The following is a 25,024-nucleotide window of genomic DNA, read 5'->3' on the forward strand; positions in this document are numbered from 1 at the left end:
TAAATATAGCCATTTTTAAAAATGTCAGTTCAGAAGATGGACCGTGTTCTCTTAGTATGTTCATTTTCTCTTGCATGTGAGATGTAAACTTTTAGAATATAGAAATACAAAATTTACTTCCTCCCTAGTTTTGGAGTTTGCATCGTGCTCATTTGTACCTTAGTATATACTCTGGATTTGCTCATGGGTTTATATTGGGGGGAATGGCTTTATGACATCTAGTAGGGAGGGAATCATTAAAATATTTTTACTTAGTATTAGACTACTAAATCTTAACATCGCTGATTATAAATTTTTTAATCACATAAATTTGATGCTTTAGAAACATTTTACAAAAACAAAACAAATACTTTACCAAATAATGAGAGTCAGTAGCATAAATGAAGTGGTTTTGTAGGCAGGGGACTGGAATTGTAATGTTACTTCCCTGTGGATCATGAGGTTCCTTAATAATCTTGGATCATTAAGGTTTATCTTTCTAAACTGGAAAATTTATATGCCGGCTAGTACTAGAAGAGGGATCAGATAAATTTGAGGTGCCTTTGAAGTATTCATGTGAAGATAGTTTGTGAAGGAGAAATAAAAGTGTGAGTTAAGTCTTTAGATTGGTGAGTTAAGCTGTGGGCTTGGTTTGGATTCCCTAGGGAGAGAATTTAGGTGAGAAGAGAATAGTCTGGGACTAAGTTTTGAGAAACTCTAGTTCTGTTTGATTGGTTTATGCCATCTTTATGATACTCTTTATTTTTCTTTGGATCTATTATGTTCTATTTCTGACTTCTTAAATTGGATGCTTGACTTGTTGATATTTTAGACTTTTTTTTATTAAAGAAATTTGAAGAATAAATAACTGTTTTAGTCATACCTATAAATTTTGACTTTTTGGTTTCTCCTCTGGACAGATAGAGTTAAGATACAGATGGCCTTGATAATGCTATTTCTGTTCAAAGTACTGTAAAATTATTTTATAGTTGAACATATACATGGTGACAAGTGAAAGTAGCTTTGTGATACTATAAAACTTGAGTTTTCAAAAATGAGAACGTTTTTATAAAACAGTGGTTGTCATCCAACAAAATATGTTGAATGGAATTTATTGTTTTACTCATTGCAGTGACAAAGTGTTTGGGCTAAAAATATCTAGTCCAATTATTACTAAAAAAAGCATCATATTTTAAATTCTATGTTTTTTTTCCTCCAAATCTCACATGTAGACCCTCTCCCTGTTCTCTGCTGCTTTGAGAATTGCTGCATCATAGAGATTGCCTGATGGAAATGCATTATATGTGTATTTGATATGGAGGCAAAACCACAGTCATATAAAAAAATAATTTATGTAGTCTTCTCAGATTTGTCACCCTGAATTTATAGATAGTCTTCATTGGTAATAAGTGGTCTCAGAGATTGATGTGATATCCTTCACATCAACTCATTTATTTTTCATTTTTCTCCTTAAAAATTCATTCCTTGGGGCATCTGGGTGGCTTATTTAGGCATCTGATTTCAGCCCAGGTTATGATCTTGGGGTCCTGAGATTGCCCAGCTTTGGGCTCTGTGCTCAGAAAGGAGTCAGTTTATCTCTCTCCCTCTGCCCCTATCCAGCTTGTGCTCTGTCTTTCTCAAATAAATAAAATCTGAAAAAAAAAAAAAATCTTCATGCCTTACTATTTTATGTTTTACGCTATTCTCAATACTTTGTTAAGTAAAAATTTTGTATTAAAAATCTTGAGTCTTCCTCATGAGAAATAGTATTTAGAAATGCAGTAAAACTATATGCTATTTGCAGGCTTAAATGAAATATTTTTAATTGTATTTTTTTCATGGCAAGTATTTTAACCCAGTTCTAAATAAATGATTTCATGTAAGGTACTAGAAAGCGTTGGAATGAGGATGGGAATAGACTCATCCTCAGGATAGCAGTTGATACAGGTGCCACTTCAGCTTCTTGTCCACCCTCTGTGGATACCCCAGAAAGGACTGCTATTTAAAGCAAACAGCAATAATTCTGGTAACCTTAACACCCAATCCCCAGGAAGTAACGTTCGTAAATATGGTCTATGCTGATTTTTACTTTGGAAAGTTCTCTCTAGATTGGGTATGATTTGTTTTAGATTATTGTAAACTCTGTTTAGGGTTTGTAAGATGCTTTTAAAAACTTTATTTTGATGTTAAGGAAAATAATAAGCCTCTGGTTAGGGCACTGTAGAGTTTAGTGTCTGCAATAATGAAAATGTGAATAGATAAAATTAGAGCTAACAGACTTCGTAATGCATATTACTTCCGTCTTCAGTTTAAGAATGAATTTCCTTCTGCCATGATTGCAGTGGGTTTTAGCGCACCTTTCTTTTCTTGCCATGTCTTTCCCTATGTCTAATAGAATTGCTTTGCATGTAAAATACTTAAAGTATTGAGGCCTAATTTTGTTTTACTTTCTTTCTGGAAAGCACATTGAAGATTGCTTCCAGATGTTTTGCATTAACAAATGTAGATTTTCTAGCAACAGGACACCTATCTAAAATGCCTGAATTGATTTAAAAAAAAAAATCAATGAAATTTCATTTTCCCCATGAAAATATTTGTTTTGGAAAATGTGTATTGTTGCACAGCAAGTGAGTAAACTTCAGAAGAGAGTTCTTATAAACTTTGCCAGGGAATTATCCAGCACACTGACTTGCCATGGCCATGCTGCTTTTCTAGAACATTCCTAATGAGTTAAATGCCCTCATGGGTAACTGACTAATAACAAAACACCAAAATTTATAAATGATTTACGTTTCAAAGTATAAGTAAGTTAGAGAGAATTAAAAATTATCCCTATAATACCATCATTCAGTTTCTTACTTTCAAGAAGGCAAGGGAAAAAGGAGTGTTTAACTTAGCCTTGCCTTTTCACTGTGTGATACTGCCTGAGATGGGTGAACTCCTTTGGATGTACCAGGTAGGGTTGCGTTGAGAAGGCACTGGCTGAGCTCTCACTTGGTCACATTGCTATAGTTCACAGAGTGAGGTTGCTTTGCATTTAGGTTCTCAATTGTCTCACCATTTGGTACCTTTCTCAGCCCTTCCTCCCAGCGTCTCTTAGCTTTGCAACCAACCACAAGTGATGAAGGTCCTGATTTAACAGCATTTCAGAATTCATTTCTTAGACAAGGCGTATTAGCTCACTAATGAATAGCAAGGAAATGTACTCAAGGCTTGACATGGACAGAGGCATTATAACCCTGGCCCACCAAACTGAACACAGTTGTTACTATCAACAACAACAACAAAACTTCAAGCAAATGTGCCGTTAAAAAACCCTTACATAATTGTAGCAGGTTTGGGTTTCCTCTGGTTCAAGTTTTCTTGCCTCTTTGATAATCAAATGATCTGAAGAAAGGCATAGAATTTCAGGGGGGAATCTGCATGACAGGCTCACAATAAGGCTATTCATGAGGACTCTTTTATTAGTTTAAACTGTATCTGCATCATTCTTAGTCTCTGGCTTTACTACAAGGCTCCATTTAAACTTAACCCAACTTGCTGACTTAACTGATCCAGGAATTACTCAGTACAACCAGCCAGCTACTGTAGCTTTTTTTTCCTCCCCCTTTTGATAAGGGGATTTAATACAATGGCCTTTACAGTTCTTAAATGACTCCATTTTTTTCCCCTGTCTTTGAGATGTGACGCTTATACAACCTTTTGTTCTTAATAAAATTTCACATAGTTTGATTATATTTTTTAAAAAATATAAATAAATACAATATTGGCTCCCTACCCTCAGAGTAAAACTTTTTAAATCTTGTAGAGGATATACAAATGGAGTTTGTCATTAGGTATCATTAAATCCAACGTGAATATATTCTCTACATTTTTTGAGGGGTGATTCTCATATAATTACTAGGAATCCTTCAGCATTGCATGTTCACTTTCACACACTTTTGGTTACCTGCTGGCTTTTCTACCATTTCTCCTACCACAGTGCTAACACACTACTCGGGACATCCTTGGTTGGTCCCTGAGTAGCTGCGGGGAGGAGGGTAGGACAGAACTCTGACATCAGAGTGAAGAGATTCTCAAGAATATATTTGGTACCGTGTCACATCGAGAGTAGAGGTGACCCACGCTTTAGACCCACACCTCAGACTAGTGGGTCTCAAACTTTAGTCGGAACAACAGTCATCAGGGTATTTGATAGAATTACAGCTATCTGGACCCCACCCTCAGGGACTGATTCAGCAGGTCCGGGGTGAGGATCTGAGAATCTGCATTTTTTACAAGCACCCGATTAGGTTTCTTTTCTTTTTTTTTTTTTTTTTTTTTTAAGATTTATTTATTTATTTGACAGAGAGAGAGATCAGAGGCAGGCAGAGAGAGAGAGAGGAGGAAGCAGGCTCCCCGCTGAGCAGAGAGCCCGATGCGGGGATCGATCCCAGGACCCTGAGATCATGACCTGAGCCGAAGGCAGCGGCTTAACCCACTGAGCCACCCAGGCGCCCCCAATTAGGTTTCTAATGCTGATGATTACCCAACCATACAGAGACCATTATCTTATAAATTCATGAAACCTCCCTGCAAGGCCTCTTGCCTCCAGGTAAGCCGCAACCTGTCTGGGGTAGGAGTGACTGCTGTGTGGTTCCCCAAGGGAGTTGGTGGCAGGAGGGAAGGGGCGCCTCTAGTATTTCTAGCTCTGGAGCAGCTTGAGTATCCTTCTCCCGCTCTGCTTCCTTCTGTAGCAGGGCAGTCCCCACTGCGTGTATCACGTTCCCAGGAACAGGCCTCACCTTTGGGCCTGCGCTTGGATGTTTGAGAATGTTGTCTCCCCCTGCCCTGGCTTTGTGCGTGATCACAATTTCAGAGCAGTGTTATCCGCAGCACTTAATCCAGATTTGCTCTTCTGCCCTCTTCCCGTGCCCCTATTAAAGTCATTTTAGATTTTTAGAAACAAAGGTCCTTTTCAAAAGGATTTCCCTTTAGAAATGGATGTTCAAGAAGTCTTTTGGGAATTATGGATGTGACATGTTCGTTCCTTTCGTGAAGATAAGATTTTTCCTTGAAGATAAGTTGATCCGTTGATCAGGACAGATAGGGAAAATAAGTGGTGTTGACTACTGTTGCTGTTTGTAGCATTTCGCCAAGGGTGCGTGTCCACCCCCATGGACTTGGCAGATTGCCTTATGGGAATGCTCAGACCCATGCAAAAATGAGAAAATACAGCTCCCATATACACGTCACCCAGTTTCCGGAGTTATGGAGATTTGGCTGCGTTTTTCGGAGGCTTTTTGTTTTGCTCTTAAATATTGCTAGTAGTTTTCTGACTGGTCATTTGGGGAATGAATCAAACATCACACATGCTTTGCTTGCGGCCTGAGTGCGGTATCATGAATCGTAATTTGAATATGTCCCTTTCAGGAATGTGTTCCGGAAAACCTGGAGCTGAAGAAGAAGATTTTCGCACAGTTAGATCAAATCGTTGACGATAAAGTTGTCTTGAGCAGCTCCACGTCTTGCCTCCTGCCTTCCAAGGTGTTCGCTGGCTTGGCACACGTGAAGCAGTGCATTGTGGCCCATCCTGTGAGTGCCTTAAACCTCAGGAACTGGTTGTATCTTATTCTGGTTCTCAGGAGCAATACATTTGGACTAATCTGCTAGTACATTTTAACTGCTTTATTGAGGTATAAGTCATATGCCACACAATTAAAATTGTATAATTTAGTGTTTTTTTATGGAAATATAGAAAGTTGTATGATACCGGCATTTTAAAAAATTTTTTATTTTTTTAAAGATTTTATTTATTTGACAGACAGAGATCACAAGTAGGCAGAGAGGCAGGCAGAGAGAGGAAGAAGCAGGCTACCTGCTGAGCAGAGAGCCTGATGCAGGGCCCGATCCCAGCACCCTGGGATCATGACCTTGTTGTGCCCAAATTTCGAGACCCCTCCCCAAAAACGACCACCAGAGTCCAGAGTCAAAGCCAAACAGCAAGGGTCGTTTATTACGAGTTCGAACTGGACCTCCGCGCACTTGTGGCCAGTGACACTAAGAGGTCCCGAGCTCAGGATCACAACACTTTTTATACACTATTTTTGGGGAGGCAGGGACTTAGCATACATCATGGTATCTTGTAACAAATCGCCACATACCACGGGAAAATAAAAAAGGAACTCTAAATAATATGACTGGTGCGCTACAGAATGGGAAAAGGCTAGAAAGGGATTAATGGTTAGGGCAAAGGGCTCTTCAAACAAAGGGTCATTCTTCAAACTGCTGAGTTGGCGCCGCTAGGGTATGTGTCACCCCAGGATTGACCGGGGTCTTCCCGTCAAGCCGTGGGGCACCAGATGGTTGTTATTTCTCGGCCCAGAGCTGGATGGGGAGTCCGGGAGCAGCCATTCTGTTACGTCCAATTCCAGGTGGGGGTTTCTCTGGTGTCAAATGGCTGTTATCTCTTGGCCCCCCAGAGGGGTCCGGGGGTAGCCATTCTGTAAGGTTCAATTCTGAGAGGAGGATGTGTGGTTACAGAGTGTCTATAGAAAGTCTGCTGGTATTTTTCCATCTCCTCATGGGTTAGCAAGCGAAAGTACAGAAGCAGAAATAGCGGTAATGGTTATAATTTAGGCATCTCAACCTGAGCCAAAGGAAGAGGCTTTAAACCACTGAACCACCCAGGTGCCCCAATACCAGCATTTTTAAAAAGAATTTAATCCCCAAATGCCTTGAATTGTACCTGCTTACCTAATGCCCAATGGGTAGAATGGGATAGAATGAGCAGTACTGACAAACTTTCACCCTTATGTAACTCACCATCCAGCTAAAGACAGAGACTGCTAAACACAGAATTCCACTGTTGGGGAAAAAGGTACATTTTAAAAATGTATACACTGAGTAAGATTTTGCAGCCATGTCACTGTGCTGTGCAGTTGACTCAACACAATCCAGAGTAGGATCAGTGTTGCTAAAGTACAGATCCTGGGTCCTGCTCCTGAGATTCTGGTTCAGTAGTCTGATGTTAACCCCCCACCCCTTTTTCTTGTTCCCTTACACACATCTGTTGGGCAGACCTATTCATTGGGAGATCCATGGTGAGGTATATTGGACAGTGAGTTCCAAACTGATGTGCAGGCACATGGTAAATCTTTTTGAGATGAATGTGGTAATGTGAGGAAAGAGGAATCAGAGAGGAGATCTAGGGATCACTTGGTGGGAGTTTGAGAACCAACTGAGCTCCGTGTGACCTTGGAGAACTGGGACAGCCTGTTAGTATAGAAAAGCTGACCTAGCCAAGTCATAATAAATAGGATAGTGGATGACATGGCCACATCCCCCGCACTAGCAGGCCATTGGAGGCTGATGGAGAAGCTGGGGCCAAGCTGGGCAGGATGAGGTTGGGCTGACAAGGGAGGAGAGAGTGGGAAAGAACATAAGCAAAGACCCTGGGCTAAGAGCAAGTGTGGGGTGTACAGAATTGCGAGGAGACCAGTCTGACTGGAAGGGCACACATACCTCACATACTTGGGGAGTAGGAAGAAAAAGCTGGAAGGCTTGGGAAGAAACAGTTGAGTTGTACAGAATCTTGAGAGTTGCTCTAAAGAGCTGGGACTGGCTTAGGCACAGAGCAGCCTTGTGATGTGGTGAAAATGCTGCCTTTGGAGGGTAATTGGAAGGTTCTTTGTATGTTGAAGATGGCTGAGAGAGGGGAGCAGCTTCTTCACAGAATTGGGGCAATATTCCAAGCATGGGTGACCAGGGCCTCAGTGAGGCTGAGGGTCCTAGACTAAGAGCAGGGCAAATCCTCTTTTTGAGGCAAGAGTAGTTTAGAGTCAGGGAGGGGGGTTGTGTGGTAACAGACTTGCTCTGGGAACTGAGGAAAAAGGGGGAGTCACAGATGCCTACTGGATTCTCTATGCTGAGAAGAGGAACTGCTTGGACCACCATTCACATGACGATATAGTTCTGGATATCCAGATGTCCTTCTACTGAAATACCATGGAAATTAGAGATTGGTCATAAAATACAGAGGCTTAGACCCACAGAACATGGAGGAAAACTGGTCACGTCTAGCTACCACACAGATACACAGACATAAGAGGGACCTTAACTGAAGCATCCAAATACCAAGTGCAATGAAACATGTGCTATCTTTGCTTCTATGACATTTACATGTCTGTAAAAAGGACTCTCAGAAACGATAAACCACTTATTAGATTGATTGTTGCTTCAGTGAAAGGTGTAAGCCTCTTGCTTGAAAACTTCCAATTTCTAACCAGATATTTTACTTCTAAGTCAGGTAAAACAAAAGAAAAAAACAACAAAGTCTCATTGTTTAGGAAATGCCTCCTAAGTCCTTTAATAAGATTCCTTTGTTCATTCCACCTTTAATAAGGTGGGAATCTTATTAATTTTAAACCGCCTGATGGATGAGACTACACCTTACTCACTTTGCTCTCACACCTAACAAGGACCTCCGACTAGTAGTTCAGCCAGTGACTGTTGTATAATGACAGTTCTCCTACCATTCCAGGATTGTTCGCTTTTACTTCTTTAATCAAAGGCAAGCAGTGTAGCCAAAATAAGCTCAGACCTTATTTCAAAAATTAATCTCTTACTACTTTTGTAGATCATTTTATATCAAAGCTAACATTAACCAATGCAGATGAAATCACCTGCGTTGACTGTCTTTGGAATTTTATCCTTTCTTTTGTGCTGGTGCTGCCCATTGTTTAATCATGCCATTGAGCTCAAGGAGAGTGGGGAAAAAAAGTGTCTGTGAACAATTCAACCTAAGCTGAATGGACAGTCCCCGAGTAATCCAGAACCATTTACAGTCTTTGAGGGGCTACAGTTTCCCTTTAGCCCTGCAGGCCAAGCAGGAGAAGCCCAGCGCATCAGCTCAATGCCACTGCCTCAAATTTGTGCTCCTGTCACCCACGACTCTGCCCAGACAGGAAATAGTGTCAAGGGAAAGGAAGCCCATTCATGCCTCTGAAAGGCTGGGGCAAAAATGGAAAGTCAGCAGTTGTGAAAGATTGCTGCCTCCACCCCTCCACGGAAGAACCAGCAGCCAAGGAGTTTCTACATCCCATATTGTCTCTTGGGCACCTTTTCTCAGTGTGGGGTGAGGAGATTTCAGGTCAGTCCAGTACGGGTGGGTGAGCGTGTTCTCTCAGCACACAGGTAGTTTGAGAACTTTGAGTAGGCTTCATAGACTAGAGCCAGGAGAGTGACAGGCTCAGGGAGAGGGGTTTCATGTGGCTCTTCTCTGGGTCTCTGCTGGTCTTCCTCTCGAATGTTTTTTATGTTGCCTTTGTCTGCCTCATCTCCTTGTGGGTGTGTGGAGGGGCTCAGGGATGGCCATTTGGTGGCTGGTGATTATCTGAAGGTTGAGTTGGGTTGCATGCTCTCTTGGTACGTAGATCTATGCTAACAATCAATCAAAGCAGCAGTTTTCTACTGACAGTTTCAGCCACACTTTACAGCCTTTATTCCATTGGGAACTGGTGGTCCCATAGAGTGAAACAGTGCTGTTTTAGCCCATCAGACGCTCTTGGTACCACTCTTATGAATGTCCTGTAGATTTTGCTGCCTGGGAAGGACACACATCTGCTCAGGGGATATAGTCTGTAATGGAAATAGTTCCTAACGTACAATTCTCACGTAGGTTACTAGTCAGCCACAGAGCTATAACACAGCCTGGAATTAAATCAGGCCCTACCCGCGTAAGGTGCCCCAAATGTTCCCATCCGAGCACTCCTTGCCCATGCTTGCACCTTTTCTGACTCACTCTCCCACCTGACCCAGAACCATTTACCCCCATGTTGATGGTAACTTGAATGTTCATCTGTCTGTGGAGAGCATGTGTGTGTGTGTGCATGTGTGTGCAAGCAGTGCCTGTTTCACATGGCCAGCTGCTGCCTTCAGAAGGGCTGCCTTTCCCCCTCTGTTTATGGAGGGTGAGTTCAGGAAGGGGGGTGGGGCTTATCACTAATGAAAGGACTTAACTACCTAAATTATCAAAATGGTGAGGGATTATATACCCCTTCATTTTTACATTCCTCTTGTTAAGAGGAAGAGGAATTCACAGGGTCAGGAGTACCCCCACACCAGCAGGGCTGTGAGAATGAATTGCTGCACCTGTCTTCTGGGAAAAGGGACAGTCTGCTTTTCCTCTGTGAGTTTAACTCTGTTTAATCTGCTGCAGAGAAAATAAACGAAGCCTCTGTGTTGGGCGTGCTGTGCTATCGCTGTGATCACATGCCTTCCAGGCTCTGGTCCAGATTCTGGGCAGGCTTTTCATGAGGTGAATGGAGAATGCCCCCCCTTGAACCTCCCAGCTCAACCTGAGCTCTCAAAGAGCCTCACGGCCGGCTGAACCCAGGACCATCTCCTCTAACCTTTAAAAAGTTGCTTGCTTTCCACCTTTGTTTGTTCTTCCCGTTTCTTGAGGGCATGTTTCTGAGTTTAACTCCCAGACTCCAGCAGCCAAAGGCCCAGGTCCTACCTTCCGTGTCAGAAACAGAATAGCAGTTGGGAAACAGCCATTCCTTTTCTGTTTAAGTGAGTTGCTTGGTGGGGCACCTGTGGCCTCAGTCTGTTGAGTGTCTGTCTTTGGCTCAGGTCATGATCCCAGGGTCCTGGGATTGAGCCCCGCACTGGGCTTCCTGCTCAGTTGGGAGGCTGCTTCTCCCTCTCCTTCTGCCCCTCTCCCTGCTTGTGCACTGTCTCTCTCTGTGTCAAATAAATAAAATCTTTTTCTTTTTTTTTTTTTTTTTTTTAAGTCGCCGGCTTTGCTTACCTCCTGTCCTCTCCACCTCTCCTCTACTACCATATTAAATTTAAAGTACCAGTCGTTGCCACTCTTCATCTCTGAGCCTGTAGTAGGGATCAGGGTCCTTGTTCTAGGACTGAGGTGCCACAGCAAGAATGACCCCATCCAGGCCCTCAGACTCTGGGAGTTCCTTCCTCAGAAGCTCATCGACTTGAGAGCATGGACACAGAAGTGTGCCAACTCCACCCATTCTAGTAAGCTCAAAGGGCCAGATTATGCAGTGGTATTTTAGTGGGTGGTGGGGAATCAGGATCCTGCAGGGTTTTGAGCTGCAGGTGGTATGATCAGCATCCTGTTTTTAGGGGCTTTTTCCTTAATTTTAATTGTGATAAAATACACACAAGGTTTGCCATCTTAACCATGTTTAAGTATATGTTCAATGGCAGTGAGCACATTCATGCTGCCATGTAGGCCCCCCACCATCTGTTCAGACTTTCTGTCTTCTGAAACTGAAACTTTGTCCCCATTAAATAGTAGCTCTCCATTCTGCTGCCCCCAGTCCTGGCAGCCTTGGGTTCTTCTGTCTCTGGGTTTGACAGGCCCCTGCCAGACAGAAGGTCCCCTTGGCAGTGACAGAGAGAATGAACCTGGAGGGGGAGGCCAGTGAGGAGAGCGCCAAAATCTCAGGTGGAGGTGATGGCCTGAGCTAAGCGTGTGGTAGCAGGAATGGGTTTTTTGAGAGAGATGACTAGAATTGACAGAATCACTGATGGGGAGTGGGGGAGGCGGGGGAGAGGTAGGTGCCAAGGATATTTCTTATGGTACTAACTTGGGTGTTGGTGCTGTGTTGGTGTTCCCATCAAGATGGAGCTAGGCAGAGGACTGGGGTTTAGGGTGGGAGAGATTGGGGTTTAATTTGTGACACGTTGAGTGTATGCTTGTTGTCTATCCTAGGGGTGTGTCTAGTGCACAATTACAAATGTGGGCCTGAAGTGGGAGGTGAGCTCTGTGTGAAATCTCAGCATTTTGGGGTGGGGAGGATGCCCTGGGTGCTGCTGAGCTCTGCCCAGAGCCAGAGAGTGGGCACAGAGGGCCAGTGGTGGCAGCCTGGGAGCATCGCCGTTTAAGGAAACTGTGGGCAGAAGGAAAGCCTGTGAGGAAGACTTGTCTGATGAAACTAGCAAGTCGCCTATACCAATGCTTTTAAACTGTTGTCTCAGTCTGTGTTTTTGCTACCCATGAGGCTTGCAACATTGGAAGACCTTAAGCCCAACACCTTAAGCCCAACATTGGAAGACCTTAAGCCCAAGTCTGACAGTAAGATAAAATTCTTGAAAATACACCTACTTTCAGTTCTCATAATTCTGATATTTAAAAAGGCCAGAGGTAGACATTTTTATGAGTTCAGTATAGACAGGAGAGAAGTGTTTCAATTAAGACACTGATTTATAACTTACTTACATGAAAACAGGTACTATCCTCTCTTGCTTTCTAAGAGGGCTGAGTGAGTGACCAGGGCAGGCTGAGAGCAGAAGGAATCTCTGAAGTAAGCTGTGTGTGGACCAGAGGCCTCTCCTCCTCTCCAGTGTCCTAGGAGAAAGAAAATTTGTCTTTTCTTTTTCTGTAGAAGTCATTTAAAATAGATGCTTCCTTTTTTTTTTAAAGATTTAATTTATTTATTTGACAGAGGGATAGAGAGCACAAGTAGGCAGAGCAGCAGGCAGAGGGAGAGGGAGAAGCAGGTTGTCTGCTCATCAGGGAGCCCAGTGGGGGGGCTTGATCCCAGGACCCTGACCTGAGCCGAACAAAGGCAGATGCTTAACCGACTGAGCCATCCAGGGACCAATAAAATGGGTGCTTCTTGAAGTGACTATAAGGTTCTATCAATTTTTGTCCATGTATCAAGGAAAAATTATTTAAAAGGATCATTTGGGGAACAATTTATTGTAGTGCATTTGGCTTTTAATGGCAAGGCTAATCAGGTACCACTAAGCAGCATTTTCTTTGCACCAGGGATAATTCTCTTTGGGAATATTCAAGAACAGTTTCTCAAAATACTCCAAAAACAAAACAAAACAAAACAAAAAACCCCAGAACCCAAACTGTAAGTGCTGGGCTAGGAAAGCATTTCCATTAGGACCTACTCACTGTGGACCAACCCTTCCCATCTCAGGATGTCAGGGCTGCGGTAGAGTTCTGGTGCTGTGTGATTTCTAGGTGAGATTTGATTTGGGCGGGGGGCAGACGTTTGAGACTTAACATGGAGGAGTTAAGGAAATAGTTTGAGAAGGAAGGAAAAGTTTAAGAAGATGCTGCCAATGATTTTTAATACTGATAGAGTAGAATAGTAAGAACCTGTGGCGATTCTTGTGGAGAGAGTGGCCCTGTAGGCTGGCTGGGGATAGGTAGAAGTCAATAGGTCTAAACAGCAGGTCACTGAGAAGTCCCATGGCGAGTTCAGGGGTTTGGGGATTAGCCTGGAATGTGTAGGATGGTCATCAGCACCTCCAAATTTCAACCCCGTATGGTGGTATTGACTTTTCTATAAATAAAACCACAGAATTCTGTGCTCAGGTTTTTTCTTTCCCTCCTTTGTGGATTACTTTATATTTCAAGTTTCTTGACATTGGATGCTAAATCTAAAAAGGCCTTTTTAAAGACAATCTGCCCCATCTGACCATTCAAGCTAGGCAAACAGAGTCTGCCAGAACAGCACCCCAACTCCAGGGCTGTCTTTTGACCCTCTCCCCTTCTGTCTCTCTGTAAGGTAAATCCACCATATTATGTGCCATTGGTCGAGCTGGTCCCACACCCGAAGACGGCCCCCGCGACAGTGGACAGAACCTACGCCCTGATGCAGAAGATTGGACAGTCCCCAGTCAGAGTCATGAAGGAGATTGATGGCTTTGCCCTGAATCGCCTCCAGTATGCTGTCATCAGTGAGGCCTGGCGGCTCGTGGAGGTGTGTGGGCAGCTTCCAGCCTCTGGCAGCTGGAGGGGAAGGTGGCAGCAGTGTCCTGGGGCCTCCTGGGGGGCGGGTAGTGGGTGGGAAAGTCAGAAGCCCTTGGTCCTGCTTGCTCTGTTCTAGGGACTGAGGGCAAACTCTTCTCTCAAATTCAGTCAACAGGCAAGGAAAATAAAAGGTAAGATAGCAATTCATTGTATGTTTCCGAAATTCCTCTGTTACAGTAAGTCATTTGATACTCACACCTGATGACAGACTTCTCTGTTTCCTGCCCTCTCATATCATTACCGCATAATTATCTCTGTGTGACACACGGCGTTTTCTCAGTCTCAGGTTTCCCCCCCAGTTTTATAATTTTTCAAGAGGAGGAGAAAATACATTTTGAATAAACTAGTATCCTCTAAAGAAACCCAGTTTACTGGGCTTGAGGAAGAAACAATGCATAAGCCTTAAACTTGTTAGCAATATGCTCATCTTATATATAAACAGGATATTACACACACACACACACACACACACACACACACTTAACCTGTCCTTTCCTGAAAAGATTTTATACGTGACTTTAGAGATCCCCTTACTGCATACATTTATATGAAGGACCTGGTGCTGGTCAGGATAGACAATGTGAGCAGCCACCAGATTTCAGTGAAGAGGCCAGGGGTCTCAGGCTCAGACCATCTGGTTTCTGTCCACTCTCTTGCTTCCCCAAGCGATGCTTCCCCAGCTTCTGCATGGGTAAGCAACACTGTCTGCCCACTCTCCTGTTGCAGAAACATGGTAGCGTGAGTGAGTGTCTGTCCGGGTACATAAGGCAGAGGGGACTGGAGCTCAGGCTGAATTGTCTGCTCCTGGAATAGGCCCACACCTTGGTTTACCTCCTGTGGGAGCCTGCGAATCCCAGCCTGAGACAGGAACGAGGAGGCTGGCCTGCTACATCACATGATGTATGTGTTGTTCCTGCATCCTGTTTCTGGTGTTCCGTCCTGTCCTTGTTAGACGCATCATCTGCTCTGACTGCTGTGTGCATTTGCCACATAAAGCTACAATTCTGTGTCCTCACTGTTTAAATCCACTTAGGGCTCCTGTGTCATCAAGGCAGAGTCCTGGGATTTTCATTAAGTTTGTAGTATTAATTTTCTCAAATTGTGGAATGTTTTTATTTTTTTTATTTTTATTTTTATTTTTTAAAGCTTTTATTTATTTATTTGACAGACAGAGATCACAAGTAGATGGAGAGGCAGGCAGAGAGAGAGGAGGAGAGGAAGCAGGCTCCCTGCAGAGCAGAGAGCCCGATGCAGGGCTCTATCCCAGGACCCTGGGATCATGACCTGAGCCGAAGGCAGCGGATTTAACCCACTGAGCCACCCAGGCGCCCCACAAATTGTGGAATGTTTTTGAGTGTCAGTCAATAGTAGAATATTTTAAAGACACACTGAGCTGAAAGCACTCCGTGGAACTGTATTTAAAATATTTCCACTTGTCTAGAATAGGGGAACACTTTAACAGACCACAAGAAAAGCTCAATATGACAGTTAAACACTGCGAGAGCTTTTAAAGCAGTTTTTACTTTTGTTGGTAAGGTAGCTTGTGCCCTAAAGAGATAAGAGCCCTGAGGTAAATCTTGCTTTCTCCAATCAGAATGATACGAGCCAACTCAACGGAAAAGCTCGGAGGCTCTGGTATAATGGAGTTAGGTGGGAGTCCTACATAAGAATTCTGTGTTGACCACAAAGTGAAACTAGCTGTGGTTTGGGAGCTCTGGGTTTGGAAGAGCAGTGGAGGGAGAGCTAGAAGGGTTGTTGAATTTGGCTGCTTTGGCTGTTCTCACAAGAATCCTGCTTGTGTCTCTATGTTTGCTGTTGTGGGACTCGTGTGCCTGGAGTCCCTGTAAGGCACCGAGCATTAAAATCCAGCAGGACACGGTTTCTGACAAACCAAGATGAGGCTATGGAAATGAGAAGATAAAAAGTGTGAATAGAACCTCAAGAATTTTTTTGGCATATGTCTAGAAGACAACTCGCTTAAAAAAAAAAAAAAAAAAAAAAAGATGATCTACAGACAATTCAGGCAGATGTAGAACCTGCGGGCCCCTCTCTCCAGGGTGGTGTGAGGCAGGAATGGAACGGCGGACATCCCTGAGCTCTGCTGAGACTAAGTGACAGGTGGAGTATTTCAGCTGTGGGGCAGGGGCTCAGAGGGGGAACAGGTGGAGGGGATAGGGTCGCCCGTATTGTGCTCCAGGTGCTTCTACCATCGATGCTCAGAGACACCTGCTCTGTTGGCCAATCAGACGTGGAAAGGCCACTAGCACACTGGCTGTGCACCTGCTCCCAAAGTAGTTGCTTCTGAGGGCAGAGATGCTGCAGGTGTGGGCTCTGAACATCCATACAGCGGGCCCTACTTTCCTTAGATCCTGGGGCTAGCAGAGCCCCAGAGAAATCTTCCCCCGCTCACCTAAGTGGCCATAGGCTCCTCCCTCTGAGTTCTCAACACTGCAGCCCAGCAGACACAAAAGACACGTTTTTCTTACCTCCCACCACTCTCCCCTTGGGACTGGTGGATCAATATTTCCGCCTATTAGATGGGTTGGTTTAAGAAGTCTTGACTTTATCTCTTGAATTTCTTGAAGGAAAACCTGTGCTGCCTGGTGTTGGTTTCCACTTAAGACATGGAAAGTTAGGCAAGGTGAGAAAACCTCTCACAAGCCTCACCTTGCTCCGTGCAAATCTGCATGCACATGCTGAGCCCCAGTGAGCACTGGGGTTGAATGACACCCTTTTGACTCACAATTTCAGAGCCAGTTGAATTTGAATTTAGATTTTAGGGTGTTCCAAGTTTACCTCAAAACATCTAGGAGCAGCTTTAGTATAAAAAGGAGCTGAATTGGGGATGTTTTACAGTAAAAATTGAAGATTTTTATACTTCTTAATTTCAAAAGATCCAAAGATATTATGGAATTTATCTTTCTAAGACCGTCTCCTTCTGGGGTGGGTCTTGTGTGTGGGCCAACACACTAAGGCTCAGCCTTGACGTAGAGAACAATGTGAGCTGAGATGAGCAGGGTTGCTCTCCTCAAGGACTCACTATGGGCACTTCAGTCTCACTCCTTTCTTGAGCCACAGAGCACGTTGAAATTTGGCAGAACCTTTTCTCTTTGACCCAAACTAGGGTTGGTGCGTTTCCAGGTATGGGAGCTACAAGGTGACTTGGCTGCAGAGCAGTGGGAGGCTTTGGGCAGAACATGGGGCTGCATGCTGCTGTCCAGGCTTCTTGGGTGCGTGTCAGGGGGTGGATTGAGGAATCCTGTCCCACAAATCAGCTCCAAGTGTGAATTTCTAGGGGTCCTACCCATGGGTATAGGGTATGAACTATAGTGGGACAGGTAGGGGGCCTGGCAGAATGATGGTTTGCGTTTCCGCTCAGCCATGGTGGTGTCTTATGCAGTTGTCAGAGGAGAAGAAGGGCACTGCTTTGCTGCTTGCTAATTTTGTTGATCTGGTAGGTTACATCAATTGATTTTCCCATGTTGATGCAGCCTTGCATCAACCTGGAATAAATACCACCAGGTGTGTAATTCTTTCTAGACCTTGCTGGAGTCAGTTTGCTTATGTTTTGTTGAGAAGTTTTTTCTAAGTTTTTTCTAAGTTCAGAAGAAATATTGGTTTTGTAGTTTTGTGGGTTTTTTTTTTAACTGTCTTTATTTGATTTTGATATGAAAGTAATACTGCATTAGCCAACAAAGTAATAATGCATAGTATGAATTGGGAAGTTTTGCCTCTTTATTTTCTGGAAGAGATTATAAAATTTTTGTTAATACTTCTTTAAGTGGTAGAGTTCTCCAGTGAGACCACCTGGGCCTGGGAGGGCTCTTTTCCAAGAGATTTTTAATCACAGGTTCAGCTTCTTTAATGGTTAAATGAACCAACCATTTCATCTTGGTTGGGTTTGGGGGCCTGTGGTTTTAAAGAAATTGTTCCATTTCTTCTGAGTCATTGAATTCAAGAGCTTAAAGTAGTTGGCTTTATAACTTTTTATAAAGTTGGCTATGTAACTTTTTAACTCATATCCTCTTAGTGTTTACAGGGTCTGTAGTGATATCCCTGGCTTCATTCTTGATGTGGGGGATTTGTGTCTGCTCTCTTTTTATTCCTGTCAGTCTTGCTAGAGCTTATCAATTTTATTGTTTTGAAGAAGCAACTTTTTGTTTCATTGATTTTCTTTATGGTGTTCCTGTTTTGAGTTTCATTAATCAGCTCTGGAAGGCATATTTTAATACTTGCAGCCGAGCATGGGTGAGAAATTCTAAGAAGGGTGTATCAGGGAAAGGTAAGGGAGGTTCCTGTGAAGACCTGCCCATTCCAGAAGAGGAAGGTGAGCTGCAGGCATCATTTCCTGGTCAGAAAGAGAAAGTGCTGGGAATAAGGCACACCTTGTCTTAGTGGCAGTCTAGACCATGACACACTGTCTTGCCTCTTGCCATTGACTGTGATTTTGTATGTCTACACACAGCCATGAAAGCTCGGCAAAGACAAGGGTTGTCTGGGAGCAAGATGGGCAACCGGGTATCTGATGGAACAGGGTTTCTGGGTTCTGTTGTATTGTCTCAATGATGCTCACCGCATGTGTTACCTTCCAGTTTGGCTTCAGAATTGGATTGAAGCAGCCTTTGTAGGCTTGGAAATGCCAGATGGACAAGTCTGGCTACAATCTAGTAGCTCAAGATTAGGTCACTAGGGGACAAGATCCTGTTGGCCAGAAATGTGATTTTAAATCAATATTATTTTTTTTAATTTTAAAAAATTAACATATAATGTATTATTAGCCCCGAGGGTACAGGTTTGTGAATCGCCAGGTTTACACTTCACAGCACTCACCATAGCACATAACTTCCCCAATGTCCATAACCCCACCCTCTCCCTACCCCCCTACCCCCAGCAACACTCAGTTTCCTGAGATTAAGAGTCTCTTATGGTTTGTCTCCCTCCCAATCCCATCTTGTTTCATTTATTCCTTTCCTGCCCCCCAAACCCCCCACATTGCCTCTCAACTTCCTCGTATCAGGGAGATCATATAATTGTCTTTCTCTGTAAATCAATATTCTTAAGCTAATGATCACAGTAAAGGAAGTTGTGCTGTGGTAATAAACCCTCGCCCAGACAAACAGCTGAGCTTGTACTGCCCATAAATTCTTGCCCCATCCAGGGAGGGTAGGTGGAGGTGAGCTGGAGTCAATCAGGAAGCCATCACTAGATTCTCAGCCTGTTGGAATGTGTTGGTAATGAGCTTTGGTAATTGCTTATCTCAGGTTTTAGTCATCCTTCTGAGCAATATAATTGTGAGGCTAGATTTCTTTTCTTCCTGCCCTGAGCTGCAGAAATTCAGTTCTCGGTTTCTTGTCAGGCAGATGTAGTTTATGGGATCTGGATCTAATTCCTTTTATGAAGAATTGTTTCAGTTAATAGAGTGTGTCTCAGAGATCATGTAGTAAAATTAACCGAGGAAACTTTCTATGATAAACTTGTTCGGGGGTTTCTGTTGAATATAATTATGAGACTATCACAGAGGAATGTTGAATATAATTATGAGACTACCACAGGGAGCCCCTGAGGATCGTCTCCTCATCAGTTTGTGTAGTATTTAAAAGTTTACAAAGCTCTTTCATTTATAGTTTTCATGATTTACAGATATTTGCAGATTATCCCATCTTAAAACCATGAGAGAGACGTTCTTATTTTTGCCCTTACAGATGAAGACACTGGCTCAAGAGAGTGAATAGTTTTGTCCGCATGCTTTAGTCTAGTAGGGATCCACACCTGTGCCACTTCTGGCCCTTGGTGTCTGCACTTGTGATCGGCGACACCAGTGGGTCTGTTTCTCCTTGGAAGGTGAAGAGGATCGGACAGTGTCATGTATGGAAAAGGGCTTAGGACATGCCTGGCATAAAGTGGTTTTGTAAGTGTTATGGACTGTGGTCCTGGTAACGATGCCCGTGCTTTCTGAGTCCCTAAATCCCGTGTAATTTTTTGTATGCAACAGCTGCCACCAGTGTGTTAACCCTGAGCTGAAATGTTCCCATCCTGGCTATAAACATGAGGCCAAACATGAGGCTTCTGGAAGGCAGCGGGGGGCCTCACTGGTAGCTTGTTTGACATGCAGCCCCTGAGGGCCCACCCCCAGACCTGCAGAACCAGACTCTGCATTTTAATAAGCTCTCTAGGACATTCCTAGGCTCTGTGAAGCTGGAGGAGCCCTGGCTCTCTCCCCTATGAGACCCTGATCTCAAAGATTTGATGCGTTGTATTTCATCTGTTTTAAGGTGAACTTTTTTTTTTTAAACCTTTTAACTTCTTAGTTTTATAGGCAGTATTTTTTTTTGGCCTTAATAGAACATTAAATACTAATTTAACTTTCAATTGATCCAGGTTTAATTTCAGTGTGATAGAGTATATTCTACTGTCCTTTTGTATTTTCTCCTTCCATGTTCTTCTGTCCCTGTATGTCCCTTGTTTCTGACCCTCCCTGTCTGACTCAGGCCTATGACAGATAAACATGCAACTCTAACCAGCTTCTGCTTAGTGGAGAGACTGTTACCTAATCACTTTATAAGCTATGATTTCCGGTTCCAGTTTTGTGACATTGAATACCTCGGGTTATCCCAAAATTTATATGAAAATCAACTTTAAAAAAGGATTTACTTCACTTCAGTTAAAACACAAACACATTAGAACAAAAGAATACTAGGTTGTAACTGCCCGGGAGATGTCAGTCATTATTCCAAATCAAAGCCGGCCTTTCTTGGGTCCTGTGGAACTGGTGGGGATGGGTGCCCAGATGGTGTCTTCCTTGTCATACCGGCCACGCACTTTGCATCAGCCACCCTTATCTAGCCTTTTGATTTCTGGAGTTGGGATGCAAATCATGGCTGGGTTTTCCTATTAGTCATGGGCCTGTGTGAACACCAGTGGGTCCCTCCGGGGTAACAGCCGGGAATAAGCAGGCTTCTCATACTTGCAAATCTTGTGTACCTGTGCAGCGTGCACTTGGGCTTGTGTTGGCCAGATGAATGAACAGCCTGCTTCCTCAGGAACTGCTACACTTAAATTAGAATGTACAGCAAGCTCTCCTATGTAATGGGAGGTGACACAAGGAACAGAAAGGGACGAATGCATATTTTAGGGGCAAAGATGACCTGAAATCATAATTTTACTACTATAACCATCTCTTATATTTCTCTCACATGTGCTGCGATCATGTGGAGGTGATTTCTTCTCTCCTTTAATAAGCCAGTATTAGTGCAGGGCCAGTTCTCCAAGTTTACAATAATCCTCAGGAAGTTTACTTCCCACATAATCAGCATTTGGAGAAGAAACACATATCGGACAGTAGGCTACTTTGTGGCCCCTAGTTTTCTGACAGCCTGGGGAGACCCAGCATTTCACTGACTGCTCTTTTCCATAAAACGTCCCCATGAGTAGTTACCCTGTGACCGAGGAACTATGTTCCCTGCCAATCACTCAGCCATCTCTCTGGAAGAGAAACAGTACAAGACAGACCAGTGAGGCTGTAAAGAAGAAAATGGGGCAGAATGAAGCTAAGGCACTTGTTTCACTGGCTTCAGGATCCGGGAAGGCAACAGTAGTCTTGTGGTTTGAGAGGCTCGACAAGAAAAAGCATGTTCAAAGTAGTTGCTTACAGGCACTTGAAAGGTAGGGTTATATTAGAAGCTTTTCTTTGCAGGGAAGGTGTTGGAAATGCTGTGGGCTGCTCCAGGCTATGGTTAACCTGGAATGTGTCCAGGGGGAAAAAGCTGAGGCTTGATTAAGCAAAATATTACGGTTCAGACATTGGCGATGTCTGTGTACTTGGCAAGAAGAGTCACGTAGGAGTGTGGGTCATGTAAAGGGAAGCTAAAGGATTCAAGAAAGACCCAAGCTCCTGCCCTCCACACTGTACCTTCAACTGTAGGGTTTTCTACATTTTATATGTTTTAAAATTTAAACTTAACAATTTAGTGTTTTTTTTTTTTTTTTAATTAAAGAGATAATGTATAAAATGTCTGACTGAACCTACTTGTGACTGAAAAGAACCAGCCTGCAGCAGCTCTGTTCCCTGAACTCTGGGATCTGGGAATTTCTTTACCCTGCTCTGAGCCTCATGTTCTTCCGGAAGTGATGCCACCTCCATCTGCCTGTTTCTTTTTTTGAATATTTTATTTATTTATTTGACAGAGAGAAAGAGCACAAGATGGAGGAGTGGCAGAGGGAGAGGGAGACGCAGGCTCCCCACTGAGCAGGGAGCCCGATGCTGGACTTGATCCCAGGACCCTCGATCATGACCTGAGCCAAAGGCAGACAGTGAACTTTCTGAGCTACCAGGTGCCCCAATTCTCTCTACCTGTTTCATTCCTGGGCTGGGCTTCCCTTCAGGGACCAGCCTTGCTTGGGCAGGTCTCCTGGCATCATACAGGGAAGGCATGTTTCCCCTCACTTCCTGTCCACTGCCTTCCCTTGCCCTTGCCTGCCTCATGCTGTCTTTCCTTCTTTTGTGTTCATCTGCTCCGCTTCAGGTGAGGCGTACATGGAGTCCTCCAGCTTCTCATCTCCACTGTTCCCTATTCTGCTCTGCATTTCTTTTTTCTTTATCACCAAGGCAAAATTCACCCAGCACAACTCTTTCTTAAGATATTTTTCTGCCATTTCTACATTATTTATTGTACCTCCTGAAAATATAGCCCACACATTGGTATGATGAGGGAAACTGTCTCCCACTCCTCCAGCACCTGAAGCACACTCACTTTTCCATCTTATTCACACACCCTGGGTCCACTGTCCCGTGCCCACCTGGCCTCTGTCTTTCTTGCCTTCCAAAGCCTGGGGTCAGCCTCTCTGTTGCAGCAAGTTCATCACCACTTGAGGACACCAAAGAGTTCTCTTGGCTCTAATTCTTCTAGCTCATTTACCCTGTGGAGGTTTCCCAGAGGCTGTCATGGACCCATCCATGACTGTCCTTTTCCTCATTGCTATCCTGTTTCTCAGGGCAAGGACTCCACTGGCCCACCTGTAGGGAGCATAGGGCTTTCGGAGCAGGTGTGTCACCTCCTTGACCAGGACCATCTTCCCAATTAGTTGAGACCTCCTTTCACACTGGCTTTAAGCTCAGAGAGCTTCCTGTCCATGGCCTTCTGGTCAGAGATACCAAGAGAAGGCCGTGCTTTTAGTCTGTAGGGCAGCCCTGAAAGGACACTGAGTATCTTGGCATTCTAAGAAGCCCCAGAACTGTACCAGAGCCTACAGCCATGGCTCAGCAAGTGTTTTGTGTCCAGCACCGACCCTGGGAGAGAAGGAAGTTAAGTAGACGCCATTCAGAGGCAATAGTCGGCCATTTGGTTGGACAGACTCAATCCAGATAGCGCTCGAGGTGTGTTACGATACCTTGATGGACTGCTGGGATGCTGCCTGCAGGCTGGTGGCTTTTGGCACAAACAGCATGTGGCATGTTTGCCCAGCTCCTCCTGCTTCACACTGGAGCCGAGGTCTGTGTGCTGCCTGTGTACAGGCTGGCCCTGTGTTCCCGGGCTTCCATCTGACTGATGAGCAGCTAGACTCGGCTGTGGCACACACTGAAGAATTTCTCCCCACAGCCGTCCAGGGACGATGGAAGCCCCTGAGGAAATGGCAATTCTCTCTCTTCTGAAGGTCGTAGTTGCTGGCTGGGAATCATCAGTTAATTAGAGTTCCTTCTAGTCCTGAGGGTCTGTAAGAAGTGATAGGATTTACTCTTTTATGGGAGGTTACTTTCTGAGTGGCCACATTGGCCGGCAACAACACCCTGTTGAAAGGAGAGCTCCTGCTGATTTAACATTTTGGAGACATCTCCAGACCCTGTTAACAGATAAACGTAAAGAAAATGTTAACCACTCAATTTTTTAAAACCTGCTTGGCATGCTTGGATTTCTTCAATTGTGTTTCAAGTAAAAAATTCAGTGCTAGTATTTGAATAACCCTTAAATAAAGCGAAATGAAAATGCTCTTACTCTAACTCCTGACTCCTTATCGTCACCGACAGGTAATTGATCCGTATAAATGATGGATTTCAGTTCCTCCAGGGTGAGTTGGAATGTTAATAGGCAGCAAGAATGGGCCCCTGAAACAGAGGAGGAAGGTAGGGAAGGGGTCCCCAGAAGAAGAGGCAGAGAAGAGAGGCTGCAAGTGAAACTGTGCAGCCTTGTCGCCTGGTCTCCTTTGCCTTCCATGAGATAGGCAGAAGTGGGCCAGCAGGACCACTCGTGACCCGGGGCCACGAGGGCTGGAAGCTCTGCTAGAATTACAAAGGAGGGGCAGGCAGAGATGGGGCCATGTTGTTCTTCTGGTTTTGGAGGGTGTGCTTATATTCCTGGTGCAAACCTCTTTGTGAAAACTTTGTCCCCTGAGAACCTCCCAGTGAAGGCTCCACTGCCCTCGTGGACTGCAGTAAACTTACATTTGCATGGAAGGGTGCATTCTTTCTGCTGTGTTTGTTTTCAGGTCAAGACTTTTCCTTTCCTCTCAGACTCAGTAATATATTGTTTTTCTCCCTGAAAGCATTGTTATACCCATGGCACAGTAAGAAAAAACATACCAGCCAGTTATTACCACCTGGGGCTAAAGAGTTCTGGAGCATCCCTTGTAGTGGGACAAAGTCTCTTCTCTCTTTCCCTTCCTGTTTTTAATTTGTTTCCATTTAAACATTTTAATTGGAAGAATATTCAAAGGGAAAAAAGACCACCTGTGTTTCCCCCACCCTAAAGCAGTCAACGGCTTTTATTTTACTATGTTCCTATCTTTTCTCTGTTAAGAACGCCTTCCCTGAGGGGCATTTGGGTGTCTCAGTCAGCTGAGCATCTGACACTTGATTTCAGTTCAGGTCTTGATCTCAGGGCCCTGGAATCGAGCTCCGAGTTCAGCTCGGAGTCTGCTCGGTACTCTCTCTCCCCCTCCCCCAACTTGTGCCCATAAGTGCTCATGCTCTTTCAAATCAATAAATCTTTTTTTTTTTTAAAGGAATACTTTTCTCAAGTTTTCATTTTTCTTAAATTTTTAAATTAACATGTAATGTATTATTAGCCCCAGGGGTACAGGTCAGTGAATCGCCAGGTTTATACATTTCACAGCACTCACCATAGCACATACCCTCCCCAAAGTCCATAACCCCACCACCCTCTCCTGACTCCCCTCTACCCAGCCACCCTCAGTTTGTTTTGTGAGATTAAGAGTCACTTATGGTTTGTCTCCCTCCCAATCCCATCTTACTTCATTTATTCTTTTCCTACCCCC

General features: G+C 44.0%; 1 protein-coding gene across 3 annotated transcripts in view; it reads left to right on the plus strand.

Moving 5' to 3' along the window:
- Nucleotides 1–25,024, plus strand: part of CRYL1 (crystallin lambda 1) — a 145,413-nt gene that overhangs the window by 104,403 nt on the left and 15,986 nt on the right. For all 3 annotated transcript variants that reach the window (XM_059144862.1, XM_059144863.1, XM_059144864.1), the window contains exons 4-5: nucleotides 5,392–5,553; nucleotides 13,512–13,706. In XM_059144862.1, coding sequence (XP_059000845.1) covers nucleotides 5,392–5,553; nucleotides 13,512–13,706 — 357 coding nt within the window. The remainder of the gene's footprint in view (nucleotides 1–5,391; nucleotides 5,554–13,511; nucleotides 13,707–25,024) is intronic.

The sequence above is a fragment of the Mustela lutreola genome, chromosome 13 (genome assembly GCF_030435805.1).
Source record: "Mustela lutreola isolate mMusLut2 chromosome 13, mMusLut2.pri, whole genome shotgun sequence".
Classification (NCBI taxonomy): Eukaryota; Metazoa; Chordata; class Mammalia; order Carnivora; family Mustelidae; genus Mustela; species Mustela lutreola.